Source organism: Triturus cristatus, chromosome 4_1 (assembly GCF_964204655.1).
Source record: "Triturus cristatus chromosome 4_1, aTriCri1.1, whole genome shotgun sequence".
NCBI classification, from domain to species: domain Eukaryota; kingdom Metazoa; phylum Chordata; class Amphibia; order Caudata; family Salamandridae; genus Triturus; species Triturus cristatus.
Genome location: NC_140585.1, coordinates 809,288,868 through 809,316,167, shown reverse-complemented (window position 1 = coordinate 809,316,167; position 27,300 = coordinate 809,288,868). Strand labels below are relative to the sequence as shown.

The window sequence follows — 27,300 nt, the reverse complement described above, 5'->3', positions numbered from 1 at the left end:
TTCCTTTTTGGGTGTGTTTAGATTTAGGGGACCCTCCTAGGGGAGGGGCAGGACAGAGGGAAGGTTACTCCCATGTCCTTTGTCCAGTGTTGCGCCAGAGCAGGAGCCAATGGCTCCCAGAACTGGTTTGAGCTGGACTATGCACAGGGACACCAAATGTACCCCAGTTGCAGACTTTCAGGCACTCTCAGAGTGCACCCACCCAGCCCCAATACACTAAATCCTGTATGGGAGGTGGTCACACCTCCCTGTGACAGGATGCCTATTGTGCTGCCTTCCTCTGCTCGAGCTTGGCTCAGCAGCAGGAGGGCAGAATTGTGTCTCTGGTCGGCAGCATCCATTTTGTGCTGTGAGGGTCGAGAAGGCTAGCACCGGATAGACCAGTGACCCCACGAAGCTCGCTTCAAAAGGGTGGAATCATACCTCCAAGGTATGGTTGCAAAGTGTTTGATACCAAACACAATATGTTTCTATGCAGCTGTTTTCGAGATAGCATTTACCGCGAGGTTATAATGCACCTCTACCTATATGTCCGGCTGAGTCACAGACAACTCGGGAGAATGGTCTCGGAAGGCTGCAGAGGGCCTCTGCTCATGCAGGGGCACCCTCTCACGTAAAACTAAGCACCCTGCCTTCAGGATTGATAAGGCCTGCTATAGGGGTGACTTATAAGATTTAAGTGTGGTGACATATAGATATAGTGAACCTATATCTAAAGTAAGTGGTGCAAACACCAGCTTACACAGGTTGCAGTAGCAGATCTGTAGTTCCAATGTGCATGGTCTCCCATGGGTGGCATAATACATGCTTCAGCCCATGGGAGGCTTCTGGGGTAACCATACCCTCTGGGTACATGGTTACCATATACTAGGGGCTTATAAGGGTACCCCAGTATCCAATCTGGAGTGTACCAAAGTACATGCATAACAATTTAAAGGAGAAAGCAGACAGACTGGGGTCCTGATTAGTAGGATTGCAGTCAGACTTGTCAAAAACAGTGCAACATCAAGCAAAAAGTGGGGCTAACCATAAGAAGCAGATCCTACTTCCCTACACAACCCCCCCCCAACGAAAATAAATAGTACTAACCTTGACCAGTTGAGACTTCATTTTTTAAGTGGAAATATCTGGAGAGTCCATCTGCATTGGCATAATTACTCCCAGGTCTATGTTCCACTGTATAGTCCATCCCCTGTTGGGAAATGGACCACCTCAAAAGTTTGGGGTTTTCACCCTTCATCTGTTTTAGCCATAAGAAGGGCTTATGGTCATTCTGAACCATGAAGTGAGTGCCAAACAAGTATGGCCTCAGCTTCTTCAGAGCTCAAACCACAGCAAAGGCTTCCCTCTCAATAGCTGACCAACGTTTCTCTCTGGGGGTCAGCCTTCTGCTTATAAAAGCTCCTGGCTGATCATGAACCTCTTCATTCAGTTGTGATAACACAGCCCCTACCCCCAACTCAGATGCATCAGTTTGAACGATGAATTGTTTGGAATAGTCAGGACTTTGCAGAATGGGAGCAGTGCACATGGCCTGCTTCAGGTCATCAAATGCCTTCTGAGAGCTAACTGTCCACTGAAATTTCTTAGGCATTCTTTTAGAGGTCAGATCATTTAAGCGGATCACAATAGATCCATATCACTTAACACACCTCCTGTCAAGCCCAAGAAGGCTCTAACCGGAGTCTTGGTAGTTGGAGCAACCCAGTCCATGATGGTCTGGATTTTGTTCTGCAATGGTTGAACCTGGTCTCCACCCACAAGGTGACCCAGGTACACAACCTTACTCTGCCCTATCTGGCATTTAGTGGCCTTGATAGTGAGGCCTGCCTTTTGCAGGGCCTCCAGAACATTTCTTAGGTGGACCAGGTGATCCTCCCAGGTGGAACCAAAGACAGCATTATCATCAAGATAAGCTGTACCGTAGTATTCCAGGCCTGTGAGAACTTTATTCACCAACCATTATAATGTGGCAGGTGCATTTTTCAAGCCAAAGGGCATCACAATAAACTGATAATGCCCACTAGGGGTTGAAAATGCTGTTTTGTGTTTGGCATCCTCAGCTAGTCTGATTTGCCAATATCCAGCAGTGAGGTCAAATGTGCTCAAGAACTTGGCTGAGGCCAAAGTATCAATGAGCTCATCTGCCCTAGAAATAGGGTGAGCATCAGTCCTAGTGACTGCATTGAGCCTCCTGTAGTCCACACAAATCCTCATTTCTCTCTTACCACCCTGGGTATGAGGTTTGGGTACCAGGACAACTGGACCAGCCCAAGGGCTATCTGAGGGTTCAATAACTCCCAATTCCAGCATCTTTTGGACCTCAGTCCTGATGCAGTCCCTGACATGGTCAGGTTGCCTGTAAATCTTATTTTTAACATTCAGACTCTCACTTGTGTCCACCTCATGGGTACACCAAATGGTCTGACTAGGAGTCAGGGAAAACATATGTCTGTACTGATTGAGGACCTTCCTACAATCAATTTGTTGTTGCTCAGTGAGGCTGCCTGCCAAAGCTACACCATCAACTGAGCCATAATCAGAGTTCTGTGGGAGGAGGCCAGGGAGTGGGTCACTCTCTTCCTCCTGTCCCTCATCAGAAGCCATGAGCAAGCCCATGTCTGCCCTGTCCACATATGGCTTGAGCCTGTTCACACGGAGCACCCTGTGGGGGTTCCTGGGAGTTCCAAGGTCCTCCAGGTAGGTGACCTCTCCCTTTTGCTCAAGAACTTTATGAGGTCCACTCCACTTGTCCTGGAGAGCTGCTGGGGCCACAGGCTCCAACACCCATACTTTCTGTCCTGGCTGATACACAGTCAGTACAGCCTTTTGGTCATGCCAAGCTTTCTGTAATTCTTGGCTAGCCTCAAGGTTTTTTACTTGCCTTCTTCATATACTCATCCATCCTGGTGCGGAGACCAAGTACATAGTCCACTATGTCTTGCTTAGGCGGTTTGAGGGGTAACTCCCATCCCTCCTTCACCAAACACAAGGGACCCCTAACTGGATGCCCAAACAGAAGTTCAAAAGGGCTGTAGCCAACCCCCTTCTGTGGAACCTCTCTGTAGGCAAAGAGAAGGCAGTGCAACAGGACATCCCATTATCGCCTAAGCTTTTCTGAGAGGCCCATGATCATGCCCTTCAGGGTTTCGTTCAGCCTTTCAACTAACCCATTGCATTATGGGTGATAGGGTGTGGTAAATTTGTAATTTACTCCACACTCCTTCCACATTGCAGTAATGTAACTAGACATGAAGTTTGCACCTCTGTCAGTTAAGACCTCCTTTGGGAAACCCACTCTGTAAAAAAATCCCAGAGGGCCTTGGCCACCACAGGAGCTGTGGTGGCTCTAAGGGGTATTTTGCCTCTAGATACCTAGTGGCATGGTCCACCACCACTAGAATATAACTGTGCCCAGATGCAGTTGGAGTGTTCATGGAACCAATTATGTCAATCCCAACCCTCTAAAAGGGAACCCCCACCACAGGTAGTGGTATCAGGGGGCCTTTGTAGGACCACCTGACTTACCACTTGCTTGACAGGTGGTACAGGAGCGACAAAACTCCTTGGTGTCCTCTGGCATGTGAGGCCAGTGAAAGTGAGGGACAAGCCTGTCCCAAGTCTTGCTTTGGCCTAAGTGTCCTGCTAAAGGGATATCATGTGCCAGTGTCAGTAGAAAGCCCCTAAACTTCAGAGGTATGACCAACCTCCTGGTGGCACCAGGCTTGCGGTCTCTACCACTGAGTGAAGGAGTCCTTCATCCCAGCAGATCCTGTGGGACCCACTGGCACTCCCAGCAGCCTCAGCAGCAGCTTGCTGTCTGAGGGGTTCACGAGAGGGGCAATGTTGCTGCTCTGGACTCAGATCTGCCCTGGAAGGGCCCCCTGTCCCCAAGAATTCAACCTGAGACAGTTCCTTCACAGGGACTTGGATCACTCCCCTCAGGAGACTGATCATCACTCTGAGTCTGGGGGGAAGACACTGCCTTACCCCTACTGCTCCTCCTCATGGAAGGCACCTGGTCCTTTTTTCCAGGATCCAGGGCCTGTTCAGTTGAAGACAGTTTGGCCTGTGACCTAGTCACAGCAAACACATCTGCAGAGATGCCCAACATTGCTGCATATGTCCTGAGTTCCATTTCAGCCCAGGCTGAAGTTTTCAAATCATTGCCCAACAAGCATTCCACAGGGAGGTCTGAGCTAACCACAACCATCTTAGGGACAGTTACCCTTCCCCAGCTGAAATTAACAACTGCCAAGGAATAGGCGGTCCTGACATTGTTAGCATTGGTCACGTGGTACATCTCACCAAGTATTATCTGGGCAGGGTCCACAAAATCTCTTGTCACCATAGTGACACTTGCTCCTGTGTCCCCATATATGCCATGGCCTCCCTACCATTTATCAAAGGCTGCTGTCGGTATTTGCCCAGATTACTGGGGCTGACAAATAAGTAGGCAATATCGTTGCCTCCATCACAGACAAGTATAGCCTGAGCTGGAGTTCTGACTAGGCCAGAACCCATCTCAGAGCCCAAGGTTAACTCTACTGTACCCTTGGTCCCTGGACCACCACTTGAAGCTTAGCTAGGGGGTACAGTTGTCTTAGGGTCGGTGGAAGTAGGAGGTGCATCCTTGGCCTTTGAACAATTGGCATTTCTTGTCCATTGGGTTTCCTCCTTACACAGGAAGAACCAAGCTTTCTTTTTGCCTTTACCTTTGTTAGACTGTGACTCCCCACCCCAGAAGCAGGTTTTTGGAGCCCTGATGAAGATTGCTGGTCTTTACCTGTTTCCCCACCCTTATCTGAAGGTTTAACATCTTCCTTCTTCTGGTCACCACCTGTGGTCTGGTTTTTCTGCTTCACCCTGGTTCTGACCCACCTATCTGCCTTCTTTCCCAATTATTGGGGAGTAGTCAGATCAGAGTCAACCAGGTACTGATACAACAACTGATTTTGGAAGTTATGAAGGATCTGCTCCCTCATAATCAAATTGTACAATCCCTTGAAATCATTCACTTTGCTGCCAAGTAACCAGTCTTCCAGAGCATTAGTAGCACAATCTACAAAGTCTACCCAGTGTTGAGTCTGTGTCTTCTGGGTGTCTCAGTACTTAATCTTGTACTGTTCAGTGGTTAAGCCAAACCCATCAATGAGAGCACTCTTCAGGACTGAATAGTTGTCAGCATCCTCTTCTCTAACAGTGAGGAGCTTATCTCTACCTTTGTCAGCAAAGGAGAGCCACAAGATAGGTGCCCACTGCTCTTGAGGGACCCTCTGTACTTTACAGGCTCTCTCTAAAGCAGTTATCCATTTGTGGATGCCATCCCCACCAAGGTAGGTAAGGAATATCTTGCTCAGGTTCCTATGATCATAAGTATACTCCTTAATCCTAGAGATACTGTTGTGTAGTAATTAAGGCAGTGGTAGGTATAAATACAAGTAAGTATTTATTTAAAACGACATGGTCATGGGGTCAGTAGGCTACAGCTCCACCAGGCTCAGCAGCCAGGACCAACTGTGTAAATACATTCTATCACTAAGCAACACAAAGATTCTACAGATGAAATCATAAGGATTAAACAAGATGCACATTACAACATTACTTCACGTTGCTGCCACCATGGGACTCTAGTCCCAATCTTTTCCTAGCCTTCTGGACTTCTAGAGACTCTTCATCTAGGGCCACTTGCTCTTGCCTGAGCCTAAGCCTAGCTTTCGCAAGCTCAAGAAATTGGTATTCCCTGTCATAAGAGTTATCCCTCTTATTAGATATGGAGGTCCCTGCAGACTGTCCTGAATGGTTAGATTCTGCAGAGGGAGATCTTGAGCTCCTAGGTAAACTCTGCTCTCTTCCAGTAAGAGTAAAGAGAGGGCATTGGTTCCTTCTCCATCCTCTCCCTGGAGATCTGAGTTGTCAAGGTGGGGATCATCTTGATCCTCCTGGCCAGGGTTTCAGTCTAGGTCATAACAGGTTTCACCTCCTGGCCTGTCCTCATTCCCTGCCCCACCCATTCTGTCTGCCTCATCTGACCCTGGGGTCTTCCTAAGGAAATCTAAGAGTAACACCTCAGTGAGACGTTGGGTGTTGGCATTTCTCCCTGTCTTCAGCTTCCTAGAAACACACATGGCTTTAAAATCCTGAAATGCCAAACCATTGTACATAGAAGGCAGAGAGCCACTGGCTTCTCCTTTAGAAGACATAACTAAGTGTGGTGTGGTGACGGCATCTACCTAACCTATTGGGAACTAAACTTTCTTAGGTTGGAGAAAGGGTTCGCTAGACCCTTAAATTACCCAACCCTAAGTTCAGTAGAACTTACTTATTCTAAACTTAAGTATTATATGTGCCTAACACTTTAGTGGTTTTCAGTTAATCAATACAAGGATATTTATCTGGTAAAACAATGCAGGCTTGAATCCCAACCACTGCAAACCAATGTGAGAAGTTGGCCTGGTATATGCTGTCCACTAATTCAAGTGGGCACCTTGCACCAGTCCAAACGACCCTTATGATGTATTAGGTCAAAGATAACCTTTAGAAAACTCTCTTAGTGGTATCTGTGGAGAGCAGCCTTCAGGCTTAATCTTGAAGGAATGTAAAGCAGCTTGTTTTACCAGAATATCACTTCCTGAATTAATTAAATGAAAGGAGAACCACACAGTAATTATATAAAAATATGTATTTATTACTATAAAACTCTCTAGTATCCTCTACCTGAGGATAGAGCTCAAAGCACACAATAAGAAGTTAATAGAACAGTTGTAAGTAGCACAATACACAGTGGGCTCCAGGGGGAGACTGAACCATCTACTAAAATAGTGGTATAACAACCATGACTCGGGTCAAGACAAGGTCCAGAGCACGCAGAATCGTTGGGACCCCAAGGAACCACCCAAGGTGAGTAGATAGGTACCCCACGGAGGACAGGTGCAGTGTTCTAACACGACTGCGGGCTCCTTACAATTCAATGGGGAAGTCGCGGTTGCAAATTTACAGTTTAAGGACCCTTCTAGGAGGACTTCGAGGAAACCCTTCAGAAAATAAGTGGTTGGAGAGCCAACTCACCCGTGGATACCGTAGTACCAGCGTTACCTATCCCAGAGGAGCCGGGTGCATAGGGTTGAAGTGGCATCGGAAACCGCTGTTGTTCTCTATGGAAGGCTTCGAAGAAGTGCTGCTGCCGTGAAGGTGAAAAGGGTCCGGTGGAATCCAAGCCTGGATTCTGGAAGGAAGGAACCTGAAAGCAGAGGGGACAGAGTCTGGGTCACTTCAGAGTGACCAGGGGCTCGGGAGACGAATGCCCACCGATGTTGTGTGCTTCAGGTGCGAAGAAGGGATGCTTGTCTCTGCAGCCATGAGGACCAGGAGATTTCGACGATGACCAGGAGCCAGATGTGAGCTGTCCCACAAAGGATGTCGAGTGCTGAGGGGTTGTGTCTGGCTGGAGCACCACCAAGTCTTGGCAAAAGCAACCCACGCAGGAAGGTCAAGCAGGTTACGGTGTGGACCAGCAAGGTCCAGGGGACTCACAAAGCAATGAGAGTCAGGGCACGTCTGGAGCAACCAGGAAAGCCCAACAGAAATCAAGGTGACCCTCAGGAAGATCCACAGGCTGAATGACCAGGAGTCGCGAGGGGACCTCGAGCAAGATCACAAAGTACCAGCCCATGGATCACTCGGTACGAGGAGGCCGAAGTTCTTTAGTGGAAATACTGCTCGGGTCAGGACTACACGGAGTCCAATTCACAATCTTGGGAATCGCCAACAAGCATATGCACTTGCAAATAGACGCGTTGCACAGGGGGTTCGGGTTATACAGTCCCCACGAGGGATACTGGCCTCAAACTTGCTGAGAGGGCAGATCAACCCCAGGGACCTTTGAAACCCACCTCCTGTGTTGCTGTAATCTTCAGAGTCCGCAGGAGCTCGGGAGCAGCAGACCGGTCAGTTGAGATGAGGTGCCTTCAAATGCAGGGGAGTGACTCCTTTACCCCAAGGGAGATTCTTCAGTTGTCTTTAGTGCACCACAGGTCCTGCATGGAGCCTGTATGGAGCAAAGACCCGGACAAAGCTTTGGACGGAGAGGGATATGAAGTCGGGCCCAGTCGAAGTCCAGCGAAGTACAAAGGGTCCAGAAGGTTGAAGGTCAGTGGTTTCTTCTTGTACAAACTTGTCCACGAAAAATCTAAAGAGCTACAGTCAGGTAAACCTGTTTGTACCCACAGGAGAGGGTTGGACGGATTCAGGGGACCCTCCTAGGGGAACGGCAGGACAGAGGGGAGGTCACTTCCATTTCCTTTGTCCAGTTTTGCGCCAGCAGAAGCCAATGGCTCCCAGAACTGGTTTGAGCTGGACTATGCACAGGGACACCAAATGTGAACCAGGTGCAGACTTTCAGGCACTCTCAGAGTGCACCCATCCAGCCCCAATACACTAAATCCTGTCTGAGAGGTGGTCACACCTCCCTGTGAAAGGATGCCTATTGTGCTGCCTTCCTCTGCTCGAGTTTGGCACAGCAGCAGGAGGGCAGAAAAGTGTCTCTAGTTGGCAGCATCCATTTTGTGCTGTGCGGATCGAGAAGGCTAGCACCGGATAGACCAGTGACCCCACGAAGCTTGCTTCAGAAGGGTGGAAGCATACCTCCTGTGGAGGTATGATTTCAAAGTGTTTGATACCAAACACGATGTGTTTCTATGCAGCCGTTTTCGAGATAGCATTTACCGCGAGGTTATAATGCACCTCTACCTATATGTCCGGCTGAGTCACAGACAACCCGGGAGAATGGTCTCCGAAGGCTGTAGAGGGGCTCTGCTCATGCAGGGGCACCCTCTCACGTAAAACCCAGCACCCTGCCTTCAGGATTGATAAGACCTGCTATAGGGGTGACTTATAAGTTTTAAGTGTAGTGACCTATAGATATAGTGAACCTATATATAAAGTAAGTGGTGCAAACACCAGCTTACACAGGTTGCAGTAACAGATCTGTAGTTCCAATTTTCATGGTCTCCCATGGGTAGCATAATACATGCTTCAGCCCATGGGAGGCCTCTGGGGTAGCTATGCCCTGGGTACGTGCGTACCATATACTAGGGACTTATAAGGGTCCCCGAGTATCCAAGCTGGAGTGTACCACAGTACATGCATAACAATTTAAAGGAGAAAGCAGACAGACGGGGGTCCTGATTAGTAAGATCCCAGTCAGACTAGTTAAAAACAGTGCAACATCAAGCAAAAAGTGGGGGTAACCATAAGAAGCAGATCCTACTTTCCTGCTCCCACCACAAACAACTAAGATGCAGGGAACAGGTCTCAACCTTCTTATACAGATATACTAACTGGGTCTACCCATTTGTTTTTTCTCCTACTTTGTGACTATAAGGCAAGCCCCCACCCAATTGCTCCTATTGGGCCTGCTATAGGGAAGAAAACAAGTATGTGCATGAGGTTTTGCCGTGCTGTGACTTTTGCGTGAAACAGACCGACATGAGAACAGCAGCACCCATGATAAATACAATAGCTTATGAATATAACAAGCATTGGCATAGCCAATATGTCTCGCCTTTGGGACTTTATAAATGTTTTGCCAGAACTATTGGCTTTGACAAATATGGCTAAGTAGAAAAGAAAGCGTTTGATGTACCTAATGTTTAAAGAATGTGGATTAAAACGACAGAGAGACCCTAATGTTTTATTAAAATATGTGGTGTTTTCAATATATCAACTTTAGAAGGCTGAGGGACTGAGATGGTGCTAAGAGCAATGTGCACAAAATGTGGCTGCAGCAAAGTACTGTACTACTGCTGGCAGGCAGGGGAGGGATGGACAGACAGAACGGAGAGAAGTGTGCAGAGACATTGAGAGTCAGGGAGGTAGGGTTAGGAGAGAGGCATGTAGTTATACAAGTGCAAAGACAGTTATTACTTCCTGTCCGAGGCTTTGAGAGTCACAGCCTGTGAGCCCAGGTTCACAGAGTGAATAGCAGGTAGAGCACTGTGACCGCACCTTTCTAGTAAGTCTGTACTGCAGGGATCAGACTGGAGTTGAAGGGAAAAAGGAAGGACACTGTTTAGACTTTTATCCCAAGAAGGTACAAAAAGAAACAAAACCCTGAGATAGATGGTCTAAGCATAAATAATGCCAAAGGATGCATGTTTTCTCGTTTCCAGCTATGGGTTGCAATTAGCATCTATTTAGAACATTTAATCTGCAGTCAAACTGGATCTCAGCATGTCTTTTTGAAACAGAGGTCAATGTCTCTCTCACACGTACACATACATTTCCACAGCTTAAGGCAACATTCCGCCCAACTGACTGTAGTTATTGTGGCGCACAAGTCAGTGCAAAAGCTCCACATGTGTTTTCATTTGCACTGTGCCGTGTGCTGTCACTCTGTCCTGCACCAACCCTGGCCTGACCCGAAGTGCGATAAGAGCAGGAACATAAACAACTTGGTATTTGAAAAGCCACCAACATTTCTCCCAACTGACTATAGTTATTGTTGTGCACACGTCAGTGCAAAAGCTCCACATGTGTTTTCATTTGCGCTGTGCCATCTGCTGTGGCTCTGCCCTGCACCAACCCAGGCCTGACCCAAAGCACGATAATTGGTATCTGAGAACCGACCACGCTCAAGAAGTTTATAATAAGAATGGTCTTGCAAGCCTTTTTCCGTCGCTGCGCGTCCAACTTATTTTACCACTGAGCGGAGGCGAGAAAATTGTTACTTTCCAATCTCTCTTTCACCGTCATAAACTTATTTTTATTTTTTATTGCACTCAATACCACTTTGTAGCTATTTAACAGCGTGCCCATAGTGAAAGGATCCATGTAGCTGGGGCGGTCGCCAGGGCGGAAACAAAACAGCCACAAGGTGGGACAAATGTACACTACTCATGAACGAAAACTATGGAATTTGTTTCGGCAGAACAAGCAACCAATGAAAAGCAGTGGGCGTGTGGTGGACGTGTTTAAAGCCCACAGAGAGATTACAGCATGCCTTGCAATGCAGCGCATGCGCGTTGCCTCTAGGCTCGACCTATATTTAGCATATGAGTGTGTAGACACAGTTTTCTCCAAGTAAATTGGCTCGCAGTGTTCACAAAATATACCACAGTCAACACTGAATTTATTTATTTATAGCATTTATAGAGCGCACTGCAACCCTACGGGCATCCTGGCGCTGAATGAAGATACTATGGTGAAAATGCAAATGACATAACATCTCTTTCACTCACAGGAACCAGTTAAAAAATTGGCATGCAATAACAAATGGTTGATTGTGAGTGTTGCAGCACTAAAAGGGGTGCACAAACATTAAAAAATATAAAGAATAAGAATATCTGAAATAGGATCACCGACCGGCTAATGGAGCTTTTAAAGGCTCAAACATGCATACCTTAGATGTTAGAGCACATAATCAGCTCAAAACCTCACCTTTGTTTTTAATCTTGCTACAGGTCCAATTAAAATAAATAAATGGTACTATCGTGATTTGGATAGCACTAAGCAATTTTAGATATAGAGCCCCAAAAAATACCACCAAGAGCTCCCTTAAACATTTCAAGGTTGAGTCCACCCATAGACCTAAGTGTATCTAGGTGAGGACTTGATGAAGAAGCATGCCACTAAAAAACACCAACAGCGGAAGAGAGTCCTTTTAAAACCATGAGTTTTGCCTGGGCAGACGCAAGCTTGTAGATCTCACTCACCAGAGTGCATGCACTCCTCCTTGATTTATTTATATGTAAGTACTTGGAAGCTGAGTGAATCCACTTTAAATGCTTCTGCCTCCCTTTTTTCTGATATGATGTTAGAAGAAAGGTGGCACTACATTGTGCATGGTGGGGATATCTTTTTGTTAGAAGTGTGCAATTTTTTTGTTGAGCGAGTATTTGCTCACACAGTTATTAGCCTACTCTTAGATAGTAGTCTATACTGATTTTCAAACGCCAATGCGCTTGTGTTAGTTGGCACCAGTAAGTTATAAGCATTTTGTTTGTGAATGAATGCCTTGCTTCGATTTTTTTCACCGGGTAACACCTATAACATTCGGGTCTTCTGTATGTAAGAGGTTACCTTGCTTAGCTATTTCTTGCTAGGACTCTAAAGCAGTATTGCAGTATTAACTTGCAAGAATATATAATAGCTTAACTATTCCGTACAAGTAATTCAAACCAGATTACATTCATGTACTATATACTTACCAAAGTTCTCATTTCCTCACAAAAATCCAAATCACCTGAACTTTGCGACCTAGGCATGCTTTTCTTCGTTTTTGTGCAAAATATTCAAGGTTTGCACACCCCTACATTTAATTCGAAAAAGCATGATATCCATAAAATATCCTTTAATCAAGGCAATAGAGCATATGCAGCACCTCTGACTGCTGCACAGTTTGTGATTCTGAGTGTGGACACATCTTTGGGAGCATCCTGTTGCAAAGTAATCACTTAAATTGAAATTTGTGGCTTCAACTGGCATGAATGTGATCTTTAGGGTATGATGATCAGTATGGCACCTCCTGCTTCTGTAGCCGTACATCTTGCCTCCCTATAGAAATCACCCTTCTCTACTATCATGACGGCAAATCTATCAAAGTCATCCATCATTTCTTTCTAATTGGATTTATGTAATCAGGGCTTACACATATGTCATGTGGTATGTTCTCTACTCTGCAACTGTTCTAAATTAAAACTAGAACTAGAAGAGAGAACCCACATTATGCTGAGAGCTTTATTCTGAGTTTGGTGGTCCTCCTGTCGGCCTGCCACTGATGCGTCAACAGAAGGACAGCCAAGCCCGTCGAGCACCCACCCGCCGGATTACAACAGTAATCCATGGCAGGCGGGCAGTGCTGTGGCGGTTTCATGGCGACGGCTGTATAAGGCTTATAGGTTAACCTTAACTGCAGATGCAGTCCTGATAGCACCGCAGCACATTACTGCACTGTGTGGCATGCATGCCACACCGTGCAGGAACTGGGATGCAATTCTGGGAGGCACAACATATGCCCCCCCATGAAACCCCAGGCTCAGAAGCAGCATAGGACCCTTTTCTTGGCGGGCTCACCGTAATGACTGGGGTGGTAGACAAGCAAATCATATTATGCACAGCAGTGCCTCAGCAGCACTGCCAGCATATTGCTGCCCCCTTCTGCTGCGTGACCGCCTCGGGATTCTGGATCCCTGGGAGATGCGGTGGTCCTGTGGCAGTTGGACCACCACACTCTGAATACTGCGGGTGGATCCACAGAGGTGGCGGTGGTCGTACAGCCACCGCGAGTACAGCGGTCCTGTGGACCACCGTACTCATAATAAGGCCCTATGTCTCGAACCCCTTTACCTCCTCTCCAGAAAAAAAGATGCTTAATTTAAAGAGGTTGTAGCTCACAGCAAAGGCATTCACAGACCTCCCAGGTACCAAAGTATCCTCAAGGAAAACTTCAGACCAATCTGCAACCAAAGGTCTTTGACAAAATGTAATATTGTTCCTTAAAAAAATCAAATTTCGATAGCACTGCAACAGTCTCTTGGTTGGAGCATAGACATGAGACATGGAAAATACTGAATTATTTGTTAAATCCCCAGAAAGGCATCTTACTCTTCAGGAATGGCGGTGAAAAGGTATCTTCATTCACACCTTTGTTGAACGAGGTACTCTAGAATCAGTAATACTTGCAATGTTAATAAAATGGGTTTGTGTTAGGAAATGCCATTTTGCTAGCTTTGGATGATCCCTCTTCTAGCTGTATTATGCTGTCTTCACCTCTTAGTGCCCTGGCTCCTCTTGTGTCGCCTTGAAAATCACCAATAAATAAATACATATAAATAAATCAACACAAAATATATTGTGGCTTTGCATTAATATATCTTCAAAAAAGAAGTAAATAATTAGACTATACTATTGAAGTAAGCATTACACCTACATTGGTCAACGGGAGTGTATTAACTGGAATGCAAAACCATTAGCTAAAAAAAAGCCTAAATAGATGGTATTAACTATACCGTTTTAATTGTTCTGTTATATACTTTCATTTATCGTGTAGGGTAACACCATAGAGAAAAAAATCCTACTATCTTCCACTTTTGACAGTACTTCGAAAGGAAAGACAGAGGGGAGTAGGAAATAAAGTATCTGTGCAAACCATGGAAACAAACCAACACAGAACACCCAAGCTTAATATTAATGGCATTTGCACCTTTTAAAGCCAATGTCGCAAAAAAAATAAAAAAAAGATTATGTGAACTGATATTCACTACATGGTTAATACTAATAATCTTGAACTTTCGATTGAGCCATTTAGGCAAATTGGTTTCTCAAAAGTGGTCAGCTATGAAGTTATTTTTCTATAATATCACATACAACCAAGAATCATAACTTTATCTAAACAATGTTCTCTCCATCTCTCTTTTCTATCACAAAATATGTTCTGTACAAAATCCCTAAATTATCTTGGTGCAAGGATCACGGAATTGTACAAAAACATGATGGGTAGAATGCTTGAATTAATCTCAGTCACTGGTAATTAAAATGGGGCTGCATCCCAGTCTATTGCTATTTTGCAGACCATGCCACCTCAGTTTGGGCCCAGTCATATGCAAACTAGCATTCACTCTGCTCCAATAGGAACAGTCCAGCTCTATCTGCCTGGCCTGTCAGTTTGGACTGGACCATTCTAATTGGAGCAGGACCAAGACTGATTTGCATAAAGTGTATCTCTGTCTACAAAGGCACAGTGGGTGAAAAATTGTGATGTAGAATGCGGCCCTGACCAATTGCCAGTGGCTGAGATTAATTCATGCATTCCTTCCATCACCTTGTTGATTTTTGCACTTGGTGTAAAGAGTTGCAGTGCACTACAGGCCTGAGCAAAGTCACATCTCATGGGTGACCCTAAAGCAAGCACTCAAACAATTAACAAACAGCACTTTCATGTTTGAGAGGTAAAAAGAATTAAAGGAAACATACCTGAAGCTTTGTGGGGAACGGTTCCAAGATGAGGTATATTAATGGTTGGATCAGCCATAATATTTTTATCAAAAGATCTCAAAGACAGGAACTCATAGAAGTACTCCACCTGGCAAAAAGAAGACATATATTGAAGATGACAAATTGTTCATTAAAATAAAATCCTGTTTCATTTAAAGAGATGGAACAGTTGGCCCCACACAGAACCGAAAACTGAAATAGATAAAAGTTTCCTAAATTCAAGCACTTCCAAACACATACAACAAACCAATAGCGCTTTACTCTTCAATAAATTTACACAGATCAGCAGCTACAAATTTACAGTTTCTAGACTTGACAAGTTTCATGAAGTACAAGGCAATAATTCTTGACAAGTTTTTGTGAATAAAGTTTTGCATTAGCAAATATACAAACATAGGGCCTGATTCACAAAGAGCCTCCGCAGCAGTGGTGGAATCTTCGCTCTGTTGTTTCTCATTACAGAGATTCCAAAACGAGTACTGCAACTCCAGCACTATTGCAGAGCCTCTGCCATGACTGCAGAGTCTCTGCCATGACTGCAGAGCTTCTGCTATGACTGCGGAGCCTCTGTCACGCCTGCGGAGCCTCTGCCACGCCTGCGGAGCCTCTGCCATGACTGAGGAGTCTCTGTCATGACTGCGGAGCCCCTGCCATCACTGTGGAGGCTCTGCCACGACTGCGGACCCTCTGCCATGACTACGGAGCCTCTGCCACGACTGCGGAGCCTTTGCCGTTACTGCAGAGGCTCTGCACGACTGAAAAGCCTCTGCCATGATTGCTGAGGCTCTTTATGAATCGGGCCCGAAATGAGAAAGTGAAACTTTTAGTTCAGTTTTTTGGGCTGCAAAGCAGCAACTTTTTTGCACAGCCTGTGTTGTAACTCAGGGGCATATTTACAAGCTGGCGATAAAAAATTATCGCCGTTTTCGGCCGAAAAGCGGCAATAATTTTATCGCCTAATTAGCAAGGCCACGCTAACGCGTGAAACCTTGCTTTAGCATGGGGATTCCTAACGCCCAGCTTTGCATCTCTAATGAGATGCAAAGTGGGCGTTCCTGACCTAACATGACAGGAGAAATGTCGCTTAGCGACATTTCTCCTATCATCAAGCCCCACGCTATGAAGCATAGCGGCAGGAAAAGTAGCGATAACGCCTGTTATCGCTACTTTCCTTACGCCTGCTTCAGGCCTTATTTAGCCATGATATCCTATGGAAGGTGGATCTCATGGCTAAGTTTGTGAGTCCCTATCAGCAAGCTAACGCCACACTACGTGAAATTATCGCTGGATTTCCAGCGATAATCTCATGTTAGGCAGTTAGCGTGAGGATTTTTATCACTGAGGAGATAAGCGTTGCTAATAGCATGCTATCTCAGCGATAAAAATCCACGTTACCCGGCGATAATTATCCTCACGCTAAGAGCGTTGAGCGATAATTATGGCCGGGTGTTGCTGATATGCCCTTCAGTCTTCTCTAGAGCTGTGACACAGGTATTATTAATCTATCACATGGCAAAAGGGACATTTGGTAAGATCCACAGAATCATAAATCCTGCCACATGTATATGAATAGAGCAGGATTCCCTCTTTGAATCCTACAAAATGGAGGCAAATGCAGTAATGGAGACCTGCAAGCGCTGCAGCCTTCGTCATTATAGTTGTAATCTCAAAATACTGATTACAGCTCCTGTCCCTCAACAGGGGCTGTGATAAAAAAAAATTAAAAAGAGTAAAATGTGGCGGGACATTGGTGGGAGCACACAGTGATCCCCCTAGACTCTTGTGTGTTTCTGCCGATGTACACTACAAACACTGACAAAGTGAACAGTCTCCTTTCCGGACTGGTTATGTTCTGGAATTAATACCACATCTTTTCCAATGTTAGCATAGAATCAATGGTTTAATAGTGTCGAAAACCCTTCACACATATCCTTGCACACTTTTCATGCCCCCTCTTCCTTGCAAGTGGATATGAGGTGAACTGAAGACATTACAATTCGCCTCTGGATTTGTTTAGCATAGCCTTCAATTTTGTGCATTGCAGACTGTGCGAGTACAAAACCTTTTTGTGTATCAGGCCCCTATATCAGCTCGTTACAGGACGAATACTAGGAGCCAGATATACTATTGTTCTGGTCGCAAAAAGCGATTGCAAATTGAGAACCAACTAATAGGTCTGCTTGCAAAATAAAGAATCAGAGTAGACAGCATTCCGACCTGCCTAATTAATATTATTTAGGTAGGTTGTAAATTGTGACTCACTCCAATTGGTCACGATCACAGGGATGGGTCAGGAAACCATCATGCCTGTGATTTCTTTTTTTAAAGTTTTCTTTTTTCAAATTTTCAGTGGGAGTTGGCATTGGTTCCCTAGAACACTGCCTGCTCCCCCTGAAACATTTACTCCCCTTCACAAAGTAGAAAGAGTCTAAAGGGGACCTGTTACCTTTTGCAAAACAGTTGCTTTTCTACTTAAGGGTCAGTAACTTTCACTGGTTTGCAACCACTATTACGGTTGTAAACCAATGGTACATATGAACAGTAATCGCAATTTGAAAGAGAAATCCACAACACTTCCCTTTTCAAACAGGATCCATTCCTGAACCCATTAGAGGAGTTGGTAAAAAGAGTTGGTTTTACTTTTGAGACTGCTAAAACTTTCATACATTTGGCCCAAAATCTCAGACCATTTCCAGGGACGGGATGGTGAGAGATCAGCTTTGAATACAAACTTCACAACATCATTTAAAAAGGCAAAATGCATCTTTTATGAATGCTGTGGAATGACATTCTATGTAGCAAATGGTTATTACCTTCCCAATAAAAGAAAAATAAAACAAAAGACATACTTGACTGAAAAGACCTCCAATCGGACGATGAAGATGAAAACAGACACTCAAACTTGGAAGCCGGTGCCATTTTTAGGTCTCGCTTAGAGGCATGCAGTATTCAGTATATGTGCATTAAGCTCTGCCCATGTTCCGCCCATCTCTACAATTGGCCTCTCTTCCTGCTCTTTGTAAATGATGGCTTTTGATTAGTCAATAGGCTTGTTAGTCCTTCCTTAGTACCTCCTTGTCTCTCTTTGTAACCTGCCACGAGGACTGGCCCTCTTACTGTGGTGTTACGCAGTATGTTTTATTTACTGTCTGTGGGCACTATTTTCTTAATGGCTTTCTCCTATTGCACGCACGGCATGCTTTCCTGCACTCTGCAAATGCTTGTTTACAATTTACTACTGACAGATGCTCCCTCCCTCTCCTCGGCTCCCTCCTGCTTCTTTAATATATGCTGTCTGCTGCTAGTTTTACATTGACACCCCCACCCAGGTTTAACTAGCACCAACATCCCTCTCTCCTGTTGCTTGTTTAAATTGCCCTGTAGAAATGTGAGGGCAGAGAATGATTAAACTTGGAAAAAACACTTTTTATGGCAAACCCACATGTAAATGTAGCTTTTTTTTTTTTTTTTAGTTTTATATAGCGTGAACTAGGCCCGAAGATATCGGGTATCAGAGCGCCTTACATAGCACCAGTTTTTGTTACATGAGGACACATTCATTTTTGTTGGCACGTGGAGATTAAGGGATTTGCCCAGAATCACAGGATGTTGAGAGTCGTTGCCGAGACTCGAACCCGGTTTCCCAGCTTTGACGTCACCCGCTCTAGCCGTAAGGCTACATCCTCTCCAAAGCTTTCCCCAGTGTCACCTTTTCTTTCTCAAAAACGAGAGTTTTGTATCCATTCAGATATTAAAACAACTTCCACAAAGGTGAAGTGTGGCACTTTTCAAAGAACCAGATTATTTATGAAGTGCCCTCTCTTCTCCTATGTTCACAGAGACAGTTTAGCAATGCATTAATGACACATTGTGTCCAAATGGCTCTGTCTCTGCGGACATAGGAGAAGGGAGGGCACTTTAGAAACAATATTGTTATGCTTATTATATGTATTATATGTGCAGTGATTTTCTTTAGCACACCTTTCAGTTGCAAGAAAACAAAGCTTTAGAAAATGCAAATGTCACTGCTCTGTGAGAGCCAGTCTTTTGCTATTCTTAAGTAGCGTTTATTGCTAAGTGTTCACACTAAGCAAGCTTTTTTTATGGGTGCTCCAGGAAGGAGACAGCCCTGGTAAGATAAGGATCAGCAATAAAAGGCTATGTCTGCTTTCAAGAAACATGTGCTGCTTTTCTGTTACTATAATATGATACAGCATGGATTTTTTGTCAAAATCATCCATTTCTCATTCTTTTTTAAGAAACATTTACGCCATAATCCCAATACTACTAGCCTATCATAAAAAATATTTGAGATATCTTCCAAGGCTTTTTTTCTTTAATATGGGATAGTGTGCTGCTTTGTAAAAACCTTCCTTTTAAATCGCTATATTTTCTTACCGGAGGCCAGCCATTGGAGAAGAGGGGCGTCTGTCCGTTTAAGCCCCGTCTTTTTCGGATTCGGGGGCGTGTTTTTACTTTCTTTCTCTCCTCTGGAATGTAAACATTCCAGCCAATGGGAAGAGGAGAGAAAGAAAAACACGCCCCCCAATCCGAAAATGCCGCTGCGTTTCTCCGAGGCATTTCTGCTTGACCTCGGAGAAAGGCGGTTCATGGCTCTGATGGCGTGATTCTGCAAGCGATTCCACTCGATTCGCAGCTGACTCAGCAATATCCCGTTGTATAGCTTCCATGACTGCCTCTGCCATGGTGCTCTCCGGCGTAGCGATGAGCAGATCGTAGCTTTCCCCTAGTTAATAAGCTTCAAAACTGGACTCCCTACTTGCTGGACATCTTTTTCCCCCCTGAGCGCGTTGTCAGCTTATTTTTAAATTTGTTCCTTGGGCTCTTAGAGTAAGTAAAGCGGGGTCCTGGCTCGGCTCGTCCAATTTCCTATAAATTATCAGACTCATATACCTCTACCAGAGCCAGTACCTTCCACTGGTACTTATGCGAAAAATGCCGCGCAGCAAACTCGCGTAATCCCAGTTGCCAGTCAATGGAAAGGGCTAAACCATAATTCCTCATTCATTTCGTCCGATAGCTCTAAAGGCATGACACCTACCTATCTTTCTCGATGTTCCATTATCTTTGCAGCTAACAACAAGGTTATGAAAAACAAGGTCCAATCTAAATAAATCCCTTGTTTGTAACATAACGGCAGACGCTGTTTTCGAAAAGTACAGTTCGAGCAACATATAAATACTATTTGTAAAATATCGTCCTTGTTCCTGTTTACAGTCATTCAAATGAGTATAGTTAAAATATTGAATTTATATATAGAGCTAAAGTTATTCGGGCTTTTTTTAAGGGCGTATCTTTTTCGAGATATTCTGGGAAGCTCTCTTTGCATAAACCTTAGCCTTTCCACTATGTCGTACGTATTAAGACTGAATAGAAACAAAAGAAAGACCGGCAGGTGTACTGGTTAAATGTCGCCGCCAACTTGGGTGAAAGAGACGAGCGCGCGCTAACATTTCTCACTCGTTTAACACATTAAAAAAAGTAGTTGGTATTTTTCTTTAGAAACAGATTTGCACCTTGGCAATATGTTTTAAATATGACTGTATAATTGTATGGCTTTAGAAAACGGGATAACCTTATACTTATCAAAATTATCTCCAAAGTGCCCCCTTTGTCATCTTTCTCTATTTGTTTTATTTTTTTAAATATATTTGCAGATTTATTTTTCCTTTGCTTTAAGTTGCAACTGCGGGACATTGCTGCTTCGGAAAGTAGTTGCCACGCAGCAGAACCCGCGCTAAAGTCCAGTTGGGCTCGCAGGCTGCCATACACAGCAGGAAACTGTCTGTTTGGGCAGGAAGTACGTGTTGGGCTGGCTCCATGCTTGTTCTTTTTGGTATTTAGCGGCGCTGAGGATGGATGCCCAGGTATCTGAATACAGGGCTAGACTGCAGCAGCAGGTGAGCCATCGCCCCTCTCCCATGCTGTGGCTACTGATTATGCATGTGAATTGCCTACTACAGTAAAGATTACAGACCCTAAAGCAGGGTCAGCTACATATGGTGTCACATGATCACTGCCAGATACCTTCTATCACTGACACTGTTTATAAACATTCATAAAGTGTATTTTATTTATTTACAATGTTTATTTATAGTGCCTCTTCACCAAGTGGTATTGAAGCGATTTACATATGCATCATTTTTTTATACATTATCATGCAGATCAAACGAAACGTAATCCGTGGAGGGATGGGGATGGTTTAAAGAGGAGGATGAAGGGGTATAGTGTTTAGGAGTTACCACAGGATAAATTAGTGTGATACTATCTATCACTGAAAGAAGTTCCACTGTAGCTGTGGGTCAATAATCTCATGTTTGAGAAGGAGAAATCTTGTTTTAGGATCATAAACAATACATAGCTTCTGTTTTTTCCAGGAATAAGAGCGCATTTGAGAGTGATTAAGCTATTGACAATGTAAATAACAATGCTGTTTCTTTAAATGTTTTAAAAACAAAAACATAAACAAAAATAATGTCATGAGCAATGCCAATAGCTCTAACTTTAACAATGCCGAGACCATTGCACTGTAAATGCTTGTTTTATATGTACTCAGTCAGCACTCCTATAGATAGACAACAAGCATTCACACCACATAAATCAAAACAATGGCACACAATTCCACAACACACAATTCAGAGCAACATAATTCCACACAACACAACATAATTACAATCCACATAATACCACTCAACACCACATAATTCAACTCCACCTAATTGCATGCTACTCAATGTCACATAAATACACTCCACATAAATACACTCTAAGACACATAACAATCCACATTAATACACTCCACACCATGCCACATAATTCCATTCAACCTATTTTCCCTCAACACCACACGGTTCCATGCCACACTATTCAACTCCACACAAATCCATTCCACACTACATAATTCAACACCAAACCACATTATTCCACTCCACAGCACAACTCCACTACACACCACATATATTAAATTAGAACACAGAATTCAACATCATACCACAAAATTCAACAGCACATCACATAATTAAAATCCACTACATAACAATCCAAAACACAATACAACTGCACACCATGGCACATAATTCCACAACACAAATCCACAGCACACAGCAATGCCACAACTAACAATTCAAATCCAACCCACATAATTCCACTACACACCACATACATCCACCACAGTCCATAACACATAAGTACGATATTTACATTTACAACACCAATACCGCTAACTCTTACTTTTTTTTTCACACCCAAACACAGAGATCTGGGGCTTAGCTCCTATTTGTTCTTTTTTGTTACAAAAACAGAACACTATCCACACAATTGTTCCACACCACACAATTCAACTCCACACATTTCCAATGCACTCCAAATAATGCAACACCAAACCACATTATTCCACTCCACAACACCATTCCACTACAACTCAACAATTACACAACACACCACATATATATAGTACACATCACACAAATCCAATCCACGCCACATAATCCCACATCATGACACAAAATTCAACAGTGCACCACATAATTAAACTCCACTACATACCACTCCAAAACACAAAATACCATTCCACATAATTACACTCCATAACACAGAATCCCACTCCACATAATTCCAGTACACTAAATAACACATAATTACTATCCACATAATTCCACAGTACACCATGCCACATAATTCCACTACACAAATCCTATCTGCACCACACAATTCCACACCACACAACTACACAACTAACTAATCCAATACAACCCACATAATTCCACTACACACCGCATACATACACTCCATAACACATAGGTAAAAGACATTGCTATTTATAAAGTCAATAGCTCTAATTCAAACTAATGTTAGACCGATTGCTTTTCTTGTTACGCAAATATTCCAGCAGTAGCATAAGTAAGGGTGCAGTCTCTTATATGGCTAATTTACAACTCCACAAAGACACCTAGTAACAGCCTGTGGTACTGCACCCTTTTCTTGCTTCGTGGTTTTTCTTTTATTACTTATGCTACTGCTGGGACATTTTTTAACAAAATAAAATCTAACAAACATTATCATTTGCAACGCGAATAGCTGAAACTTTCAGTAAGGTGAGACCCATTGCATTGCAAATGCTTGTGAGCTGTCATCTGGTGTAATATTGCTCTTGATTTAATAGTCTAAGTAGTAACATCTAGGATACTCTTTGTTTTCTTCCAAATATAAGCGTCTCCAATTACTTAGATTTCGAAAGGCTCTCTCGAAACAATGAACATTACTTTGAGTTGTCAACCCAATATGGAGCCAGGCAACTTGCAGTACACATCTAAGCCTACATAAACATTGTGACCTTGACGAAAGCAGTACAGGCGTAACTTTTAACTCAATAACTCCATATTACGATGCATGTTTACAATAATTTTCATAGGCACTCTTGAGGCCCGTGCAATTTGTGCTGCACTGATGGGACTTTTATTGGATCGTAATTAGACAATACATTTTATGGCATATTGAGCCACGTTAGCACCCAAGCAAAACTTTAGTAAATAGACTCCTGCATGTTGCACTAGATGTTTTTTAAGGCATTCCCAGTAATGTACACTGTGTTCTCCGTAACATAACCTTGTTGTACAGCATAGCTTAACGCCATTATCAACCTGATGGTTTTACCAATGCTTGCTATGTTTTAGCACATTTTGCTATTGAGTACCACTATGTCAAAGCATTTTAACAGAACAGTGAGGATAGGTAAGGCAGGCAGACACACATCCCCCTTCTGCCAACACAAAGAGAAAAATAGTGCCTGCGTCAATGCTTCCCATAGGATAGCAATGTATCTTAGTGAAAACATTCCAAATTGATACTCCATTGAAATGTTGAAACCGGAATTATTGCCTCTCTGGAGAATTCCACAACTTAGCTGTGGTCTGAGGAACACTTTGGGATGGTATTCCAATTCAGTCAATGTCTGCCTGCTAACAATCAGAATTGGTACTGCCAAACACATAAAAATAAATATATGTAGTCAATCAAGGACTAAATACTAGTGTAAAAGAAGTCCATTGTAGAACAGGTACTATAAGCTTTTCAGTGTTCTTTTAATTAGCATTTTGATAAATAAACAATGATGGTTCACAGAGCATAAATATGAGGAGGGAGGACTGGAAACAGGGCTTGCTCATGGTGACTCTGCAGAGCCAGGGTGCCCACACTGGGTATGTTTCACGGGCAGAAATGCTCATGGTGGTCACAGAGTGCCGGCACAGTCTGGTGAATGTCTTCATGCATTTGGGGACTGAATTACACACTCATGTCCTACAACAAAACTATGGGCCAGACGTACAAAAGTTAGGAATAGGGATTTTTTAATTGCAATTTTTTGCGAATTGCAATTAGGAAATCGCCAATCATAATGTATGAAACTCTTTTGAGTTTCATTAGCGTTTCGTAGTGGGTAGCACATAGACCTACCTCATGAATATTAATGAGGTAGGTCGCAATTTGTGACCAACTACGATTTGCTGCCATCACAGGGATGGTGGCCTGTTGGGGTCAGCAGACCGCCATGTCTGTGAGTGTCTTTAAATAAAGCAATCTTTTTTTTTTTAAGCAGCCCGTTTTCCTTGAATGAAAAATGGGATGCGGTTAAAAAGAAAAAAATGAAACTTTGCAGTTACAATTATTTAAGAGTAGGCAGTGGTCCATGGGACCACTACCGGCTCTTAAAAATATTTCTTAGCATTCCCAAAGGGGAAGGAGTCCCCAAGGGATCCCTGCCCCTTTGCAAATGGGTTACCACCAGTTTAAAGCTGGCATTAAAGTATCACTGTTTTGCGACTGGACTTTGGTCACAAAAATGTAATACATACCATTCTGAGTCGGTATTTGGAAGGAACAAATACCAAATATGCATTTGGTAGCAAACGCAAACTGTGATTCAGTAGCAAGTTACTGAATCACAATTTTCCTTTTGTACACTGTAAAAAGCGTATTTCCTGTTGCAAACAGGCCGATTTGCAAAAGCTTGATACATCTGCCCCTATATTTTTCTGAAATCCTTGCACTCTGCAATGTTTGAAGATGGTGGTGGCCATCTTGGATTATTGAGCATAACTTTCCTTCCATATCACAGCATCATTGCTAGGCAGTCCTGCTGCAATGTTGCTATGGCCAGGACCCTTGGTTTTGGATTTGTGATTTATGTTGGGAAAACAGTTATTTCCTTGGGAGTTTGCTGAAGCACATTTTCCGTACATACAGAGTACTCAGGAAATGAAGTTGTATTGTAAAAGTAACTTTTTTTTTTAACAATTTGCCCTAGTTAAAGATTCTTTTTTTTAACATTGCATGTTTTTCATGAAGGAATGGAAAAATGGAAAACTCTCTTTCAAGAAGGTATCATTGATCATGACATATATATGGGAATGGGCTTTTAAGTTACAAGTAGTGTTTAGTAAGTGATAATGTACTGGTAAAAATAGTATTTGCGGAATATTAATGAATGTCAATTATTTTCCAGTTGTTATATCTTGTTAAGCTTCAGTTTCATGAAGGTCAGATTCGTATCAACAACACAGAGAGTTGGTTACACAGCGATATCTGAAAGGTATTTCATTTCATTGTTAAAGTTAAATGCAAAACATTTGTTAATTATTAAGAGATCTTTCCGACCTGAAGCTGTCAGATCCCAGCAGAGTGATGAGGTAGGGTGGTAGTATCCAGTGTCTCGTTTTCCTGTCTTTTCCCATTTCCCTTTCCCAGTTACCACTGCTGTACAGCATACTATATTTTGTGTGCTCAGCGGTGGATGAGGTGAGGGGTGAAAGACAGCACTCACTGCTCGCGTTGGATTCAAGGATACAATTGTAGTGCTTTCTGAGAAGAAAACAACTCAGCTGCAAGTTAGTCATGTGGTCGCCTAAGGTTCGAGCTCTGTATTCAGACAGATCCAGACACTTCTCTGGTGCTGCATGCCCTTGGGCAACAAAAGATCCCCAGTGAATCTCCCAGGGGTCTGGGGGAATGGCCTGGTTCTGTTACTGTAATGAACGGTTCACTACCTCACAGGTACGTCTTTCAGCAATTATGTTAGGAGACTTCGCAGGGATCATGAGTTCATGGCTAATTGTTTATAAATAATAATATTAAAAATGTACTCTTTAAACCTTAAACACACACACCTGTCTATACATGTAGGTGTTCATCGTAGCAACCGCACCTAGTTTGGAAGATGTTTGTGCTTCAACAACAGGCAGAGAACTGGTAAACAAAGGAGGTGTTATACTTTGATGTGGAAGGTCCAAAACACTGAAGTTGACCAAACAACGCGAGCCACAGGAGGCTTCCATGGGCATTTTATTATCGAAGGTAATGGCTTACCTATTCTTCACAAAGCAAATGAGAACCACATGATGGTTATTAATTAATAATAGCTAACATGGCAAAAACATACATCTCAATACTAACAATAATATTACTAATATTAAAAATAATGATATTGATAATAATAGGGATAATGAAAATAATAATACAGATGAGGGCGTTTCCTCTTCCTCTTCTTTTTGTTCTTAATAATAATAAATCCCTTGTACACTGACATGTACAAGGCAGGATTTTGTTGTTCAGGAGACAAAGGGTTGTGCACACTTACGGAGAGCAAAACTAATATTTTCACCTGGAACATTTGCATACTCTTATAAAACAGTGCCACCTGTTAAACTCAGTATTTGTATCTAATGGCAACTGTAGGTACATTGCTATGTAATGTACTTTTTTAAGAATTTCACGTTTCTACCCCATCTCATTCTGAGTAATGTAGTCCATAAAAAAGTTGTATTACTTCCGAGGGAGCACATTTTAGGCTTTTCCCAGGTTCCCTACATGAAGTGACGGGTCACCTGTTTTAGAGACCGCTGCTGTCTATAATTGGCACTCTACTCTGTACAGCTCTGTTCATGATAGTCACAAGTGAGGCTCTCACCAGGGTTTTATGTCAGAATATCAGACATACAAATATCGTCTGACAGAAACATTGTGTCTTAAATCTCACTTAAAAAATATTGTCGCAGAGGATGTAGATCATCTATTACTTTTAATGTTACAATAATTTTATAAACAATTTTTAGGACACAATATTTATGTGAAGCGTCATTTTGACAATATTCTTGCACTGCACCCTAACCAAAAGACAAACCAAGTCCTGTGGTGTTCCCTTGCTCAGAGGCTCCAATCTAGGTTTCAGAGCACTTTACATTAAGAAAAAATTCATGCATGATGAACATTTTGTTTCGTTTTCTTCACCTCAAA

General features: G+C 43.3%; 1 protein-coding gene across 2 annotated transcripts in view; it reads right to left on the bottom strand.

The window, feature by feature from the left end:
• WIF1 (Wnt inhibitory factor 1) overlaps positions 1-27,300 on the bottom strand; it is a 310,473-nt gene that overhangs the window by 156,674 nt on the left and 126,499 nt on the right. For both annotated transcript variants that reach the window (XM_085653433.1, XM_085653432.1), the window contains exon 3: positions 14,971-15,079. In XM_085653433.1, the coding sequence (XP_085509559.1) occupies positions 14,971-15,079 (109 nt within the window). The remainder of the gene's footprint in view (positions 1-14,970; positions 15,080-27,300) is intronic.